General features: G+C 32.7%; 1 protein-coding gene across 1 annotated transcript; it reads left to right on the plus strand.

Moving 5' to 3' along the window:
- The first annotated feature begins 718 nt into the window (after nt 1-718).
- Nucleotides 719-3,656, plus strand: LOC107465075 (uncharacterized). Its single transcript, XM_021131835.1, has 4 exons — nt 719-730; nt 1,455-1,782; nt 2,308-2,754; nt 2,827-3,656. The coding sequence occupies exons 1-4, from the start codon at nt 719-721 to the stop codon at nt 3,654-3,656; spliced, it is 1,617 nt and encodes a 538-aa protein (XP_020987494.1).
- Nucleotides 3,657-6,723: the final 3,067 nt, after the last annotated feature.

A 6,723-nucleotide genomic window follows, 5' to 3' on the forward strand; every position in this document is an offset into this window, starting at 1 on the left:
AATCAGCAACCTTTGGCTCTGATACCACTGTTAGGTACCAGACAAATGACACAGCAAAATATAGAGATAAAAAATTAGAAATTTGTATAAAATATGAAAATAATTGAATAATTTTCTTTGAGAATTACAACTTCTCTCTCTCACAAGGAGACTACAATAACACTCTCTCTTGACAAAAGGAGAACACACTTCTCTATATATATATATATATAGAAGAAAACTACTCAAAGAAATATTATGTTATTCTCTTTGGATGACTTGATTGAAATGAATTAAAGAAAAACTCAATTTATAGGTGAGTCTCTTCAATATGAACCATCCGTCAATTAGAGGTATATAATTCTTCTCTTTTTCAACCACTAAAATTCTAAGGTTATAAACTAAGATTGTTTATTACCTCTCATTTTATTTAGTTATTATTTATTTATATATTTTCTAAAATTAGCTTTACTAATTTTCACATAAATTACATTTATAAGAATATTATTATGCTTGAGAATAATATATTCATATATTTTAAGGCATGTATTTGTTTAATATTAAGTCATTTTTCAGAAATTATTTTGAATTTTTTGAGATAAATATTGAAAAAAACAATTTTTTTTAATTTGAAATCGATAAAAATGGCTAGATGTTATAAGTAATACAAGTGGAGCATGATAAAGTTTTAAAAAAATTAAAGAACATTATAGAACTTAAATTTGGCCTAAAATCAAGTATGATGCAAATGGTTCTTATCAAGTTAGAAAACTCGTGAAATTACTTGTAAGTTGTCCAATTTGCATAGTCGAAGTTTTAGTCAAAATTTGCAACTTGAACATAAGTTAGCTTAGTTGCAATAAGGCACAGACCTATTGTCATGAATGGAAATGCACTTGCCCCCAGTGACATTTGATAATTTTAAACCTTCTATTTTTAAATCCTAGCCGTCACTCATTTATTCTCTTAAACCCTTTTCTTAGTTTCATATTTTCAATCTTCTTTTTCTATTCCTTGTCTAGTGGTCATCTTCTCTTCATCAAAAGATAAATTTTAAATTTTCTATTTTGTTTTGTATAGCTCTATATGACTCTATGTATCTTTTAATTTCATTGTTTTTCTTTTTGATATTTTCAATTGCAAATTTTAATTCAAACAATTATAGTTTAGGTATTAACCTATTTTTTTTATTCTCTTCATAAATTTATATATTTTATTTTATTCTCAATTTAGTGATCCTTATTATTTATTTATTTATCTTTCATTCTATTCTATTATATGTAATTATATTGCATATAAATTTTTAAAGTAAATTGTCAATTTACTAATTTAGAATATATATTTTTATTTTTAGAAATAGTAATAGAAAAATATTTCAAAAGAAAGCTACTATTAAAATTTGAAGTCACTCCATTAGTCTCTTCTAATAAAAATAAGTTCTTAGAATTCAATGTGGAAAGTCTGGTAGAAGTTAGAAGAGCTATTTGCAAAAAGGTCCTTATCAACCAAGAGAACATAATTTTCCACAAACATATTTTGGAACTTCTCTCCGTAGATTTAATGCTGATTGGCTTGATGAATTTGGCAATTGGTTGGAATATAGTATTTCAAAAGATGTTGTCTTTTGTCTCTGTTGTTATCTTATGAAACCTGATGGTGCGAGTGGTGATGCTTTTATAAAAGAGGGCTTTTCAAATTGGAAAAAGAAGGAGCGATTACAAACACATGTTGAAAATCATGATAGTGCTCATAATCAAGCTCGAAGAAAATGCGAAGCACTCATGAAGCAAAAGCAAGATATTGAAGTTGTTTTTGAAAAGCATTCAAAACAAGCTAAAAGAGATTATCGAACTCACTTAACAGCAACAATTGAGTGCATTAGGTTCTTATTGCGACAAGGATTGGCCTTTCGTGGTGATGATGAATCGCACAATTCAAATAATCAAGGTAATTTTTTGGAGCTTCTTGACTTTCTTGCTCAACATAATACAAAGATTGATCGTGTTTTCAAAAATGCTCGTGGAAACCTTAAACTAGTAGCACCTAAAATTCAAAAAGATATTGTTAGAGCTGCTGCAAGTGAAACTACTAAAGTTATTATTGATGATCTTGGAGATGATTTATTTGCTGTTTTAGTTGATGAAGCTTGAGACATTTCTGTTAAAGAGCAAATGGCTGTTTGTTTGCGGTATGTGAACAAAGAAGAGATTATAATGGAGCGATTTCTTGGCCTTGTCCATGTTTCTAGCACAAATGCATTGTGGTTAAAAGTAGCTTTAGAATCTTTATTAGCAAAGCATAATTTAAGTTTAGCAAGAATACGTGGACAAGGTTATGATGGAGCTACTAATATGCAGGGAGAATTTAATAGCTTAAAAAGTTTGATCTTGAAAGAAAATGCTTGTGCTTTTTATGTTCATTGTTTTGCTCACCAACTTCAATTAGCACTTGTGGTTGTTGCAAAGAAACAGGTCAAAATTGCACTACTTTTTAATTTGCTTGCTAGTTTGTGCAATATTGTTGGAGCTTCTTGTAAACGTAAAGACATGCTTCGTGAAAGTCAAATGCAAAAGACAATTGTTGCATTACAAAATGGAGATGTTTCTAGTGGGCATGGCTTAAATCAAGAAACAACATTGAAAAGGACAGGTGATACTCGATGGAGCTCACATTATGGTACAATACTTAGCTTGATTTCTATTTTTTCTTCCGTGGTAGAAGTTCTTGAAGTCATTGAGGAAGATGGAAATAATCTTGAACAAAGAGCTGAAGCATGTCAATTATTGAATCATATTTAATCTTTTAAATTTGTATTCAATTTACATTTGATGAAAAGTATATTAGGAGTTACTAATGAGTTGTCTCAAGCTCTACGAAGAAGTGATCAAGACATTATAAATGCTATGACATTGGTTAAAGTGTCCAAGCAACGATTGCAAAGTATAAGAGATGATGGTTGGTCCTCTTTGCTCAATGAAGTTTCACTATTTTGTGATAGTCGTAATACTCTTGCTCCAAATATGAATGATATATTTGTAACACAAGGAAGATCAAGGCGCAAAATTCAAAAGGTCTCAAACTTGCATCATTTTCAAGTTGAATTATTTTATCAAGTGATTGATAGACAACTTCAAGAGCTTAACAATTGTTTTACAGAGGTAAATACCGAGCTACTTCTTTGTATAGCTTGTTTGAATCCAAGTGACTCGTTTTTTGCATTTGATAAGGAGAAGTTGCTTCGTTTAGCTGAATTTTATCCACATGAATTCTCTTCTACTCAACTTTTGGCACTTGATAGTCAACTTGAGAATTTTATATTGGATATGTGTCTTGATGATCAATTCTCAAATATAAATGAAATCAGTGGATTATCTCAAAAGTTAGTTGAGACAAAAAAGTATATTATTTATTCATTGGTATTTCTTCTGTTGAAATTAGCTTTGATTCTACCTGTGGCAACGGCATCAGTTGAGAGAACATTTTCTGCTATGAATATCATAAAGAGTCGACTTCGTAATCGAATGGGAGATGAGTGGTTAAATGATTGTTTGGTTACATATATAGAAAGAGATACATTCAATCAAATTGATAATGAAACAATTATTCAACATTTTCAAAATATGAAAACAAGAAGAGAAGAATCTTCAAGATTTGAAGCGAAGAAAGTTAGCAACTAATGTAATTTTTGTTTTTTTTTTTGTATTCGAATAATTAATGTGCACTTTTATATTTTTAAATTTAAATTAATATATATTTTGGTAGTAATGTGTATTATTTTTGTCCCCTCCCCCAACATAAATTTTCTGGGTCCGTCACTGGTTGCAATCTTTGACTTGGTCAAAGAATGAGTTGTTACATAAGTTGATATTTATCAATTTGTCATGCAACTTGATAAAGATGAATGTGAAAGAAAACTCTAGTACACACTTGTACAATTTTTGCACAACTTGATCAACTTGTAAACCAAATGCACTTCCACAAAATACTATATAGGGATTAAGACATTTGCTAATGTATGCCATGTTTTGCATAGAATTAGTGAGTGAAATTTAGAGAGAAAAGCAATAAGGTCTCTCATATTTGTAATCCCTTTGTATGAATTTCTATAATACGTAAGAGAGTATTATAGACTTCTCTATATATTGTGAGAGATTGTAACTTCACCACTTTGTCATATTATGTTTAATATTGTCTATATTCTTGTTCAGTTCAATCTATTTCTCGTCCATAAATTATAGTTGTGTTATTTTGTCCCTATTAACTCTGGTACCTAATAATAGTATCAGAGCTTTATGTTCTTAATCTTTCGCTGCAAAAGGGCAAGTTGGTGTCAAAACCATGACAACAAAATTTAAGATCGAGAAATTCAATCAGAATTACTTTTTCCTTTGAAAACTGAAGATCAAGGCAATTTTGAGAAAGGAGAATCGCTTAGAAGCAATAGAAGGCATGCCTACCGGCACTCGTGATAACAAGTGAAAAGAGATGGGGGAAACACTATTGCCAATTTACACTTGGCTATGGCAGATTCTGTATTATCAAGTATCTCGGAGAAATAGACAGCAAAGAAGATTTGGGAGGCACTCACTAAGTTGTACGAGACAAAGTCACTTCACAATAGAATATTCATAAAAAGGAGGCTATATACTCTTCGTATGAGTGAATTTACATCAGTAACGGATCACATCAACAATCTTAATACTGTATTTCCACAACTGACAGTCATGGAGTGTTAAATTGTAGAAAATAAATGTACTGAACTTCTCCAAAGTTTACTAGACTCGTATGATCAACTTATCATCAATATCACAAATAACAATATTGATGATCAACTTTGATTTGATGATGTTGCTGCCACTATTCTTGAAGAAGAAAGTTGGCGCAAAAATAAAGATGATCAAATGAAAAGTTCTAAACAAGCAGAAGCTTTGTCAGCGATGAGAGGCAGATCAACGGAACGTGACTCTAGTGGGAGTCAAAGTTGTGGTAGATCAAGGTTTCGAAAGAAGAACCTTACTTCTTACAATTGTGGCAAAAAAGGGCACTTGAAAAAAGATTGTTGGTTCAACAAGAAGAACACAGAGAAAATTGCTAATGCAACTACCTCACATGGTTGTGTTGCAAACACCTCTGATGATGGAGATGTCTTGTGCATCAAAGGTGCTATTGGTCATGAAGACAATAAACCACTAACTGATGTTTGGCTATTGGATTGTGCAACAACATATCACATTACTTTACATCATGAGTGATTTAGCACTTTATGAACCTATTTCAAAAGGATATGTACTCATGGGAGATGATCATGCCTTATAAATTGTGAAATTTGGTACCATTAAAATTAAGATGTTTGATGGTTCCATTCATACAGTTCAAGGTGTAAGACATGTGAGTGGCCTGAGAAAAATTTTGTTATCCATTGGGCTGTTGGATTCTCAAGGGTACAAGATTAATATTGAAAATAGATCGTTGAAGGTGACTAATGGTGCTTGTGTGATCATGAAGGCAAAACAACTAACAATAAATCTCTACTTGCTTTCTAGAGATACAGTTCGAGATGCAGAAGTATCAGTTGCATCTGCAGACTAAGAAGACACAACGATATTATGGTATCACAAATTAGGCCATATGTCAGAACGTGTGATGAGCGGATAATTTGTACGCTTTTTGGCATTGTTTTTAGTATGTTTTTTGTATGTTCTAGTTAGTTTTTAGTATATTTTTATTAGTTTTTAGTTAAAATTCACTTTTCTAGACTTTACTATGAGTTGTGTGTTTTTCTGTGATTTCAGGTATTTTCTGGCTGAAATTGAGGGACCTAAGCAAAAATCTGATTCAGAGGCTAAAAAGGACTGCAGATGCTGTTGGATTCTGACCTCCCTGCACTCGAAGTGGATTTTCTAGAGCTACAGAAGCCCAATTGGCGCGCTCTCAACGGCGTTGGAAAGTAGACATCCTGGACTTTTCAACAATATATAATAGTCCATACTTTGCCCGAGATTTGATGGCCCAAACCGGCGTTCAAAGTCACCATCAGAGTTCCCAGCGTTAAACGCCGGAACTGGCACAAGAATGGGAGTTAAACGCCCAAACTGGCACAAAAGCTGGCGTTTAACTCCAAGAAGAGTCTCTACACGAAAATGCTTCAATGCTCAGCCCAAGCACACACCAAGTGGGCCCGGAAGTGGATTTTTATGTCATTTACTCATCTTTGTAAACCTTGGGCTACCAGTTCTCTATAAGTAGGACCTTTTGCTATTGTATTTTCATCTTGAGATCTTTGAATCTTTTGATCATTTTTAGATCTTTTGATCACGTTTGGAGGCTGGCCTCACGGCCATGCCTAGACCTTGTTCTTATGTATTTTCAACGGTGGAGTTTCTACACACCATAGATTAAGGTGTGGAGCTCTGCTGTACCTCGAGTATTAATGCAATTACTATTGTTCTTCTATTCAATTCAGCTTGTTCTTGTTCCAAGACATCACTTGTTCTTCAACTTGATGAATGTGATGATCCGTGACACTCATCATCATTCTCACCTATGAACGTGTGCCTGACAACCGCCTCCGTTCTACCTTAGATTGGGTGGATATCTCTTGGATTCTTTATTCGGAATCTTCGTGGTATAAGCTAGAATTGATGGCGGCATTCAAGAGAATCCGGAAGGTCTAAACCTTGTCTGTGGTATTCTGAGTAGAATTCAATGATTGAATGACTGTGACGAGCTTCAAACTCCTGAGGG

This window comes from Arachis duranensis, chromosome 9 (genome assembly GCF_000817695.3).
Source record: "Arachis duranensis cultivar V14167 chromosome 9, aradu.V14167.gnm2.J7QH, whole genome shotgun sequence".
Lineage (NCBI taxonomy): Eukaryota > Viridiplantae > Streptophyta > Magnoliopsida > Fabales > Fabaceae > Arachis > Arachis duranensis.

Bases quoted from the DNA above. Each gene is read 5' to 3' on its own strand.
- LOC107465075 (XM_021131835.1), top strand. The intron at 1,783-2,307 runs AAGTTGTTTTTG...GAATACGTGGAC, and splicing joins GAAGCAAAAGCAAGATATTG to AAGGTTATGATGGAGCTACT. The intron at 2,755-2,826 runs GTCAATTATTGA...GTATATTAGGAG, and splicing joins TGAACAAAGAGCTGAAGCAT to TTACTAATGAGTTGTCTCAA.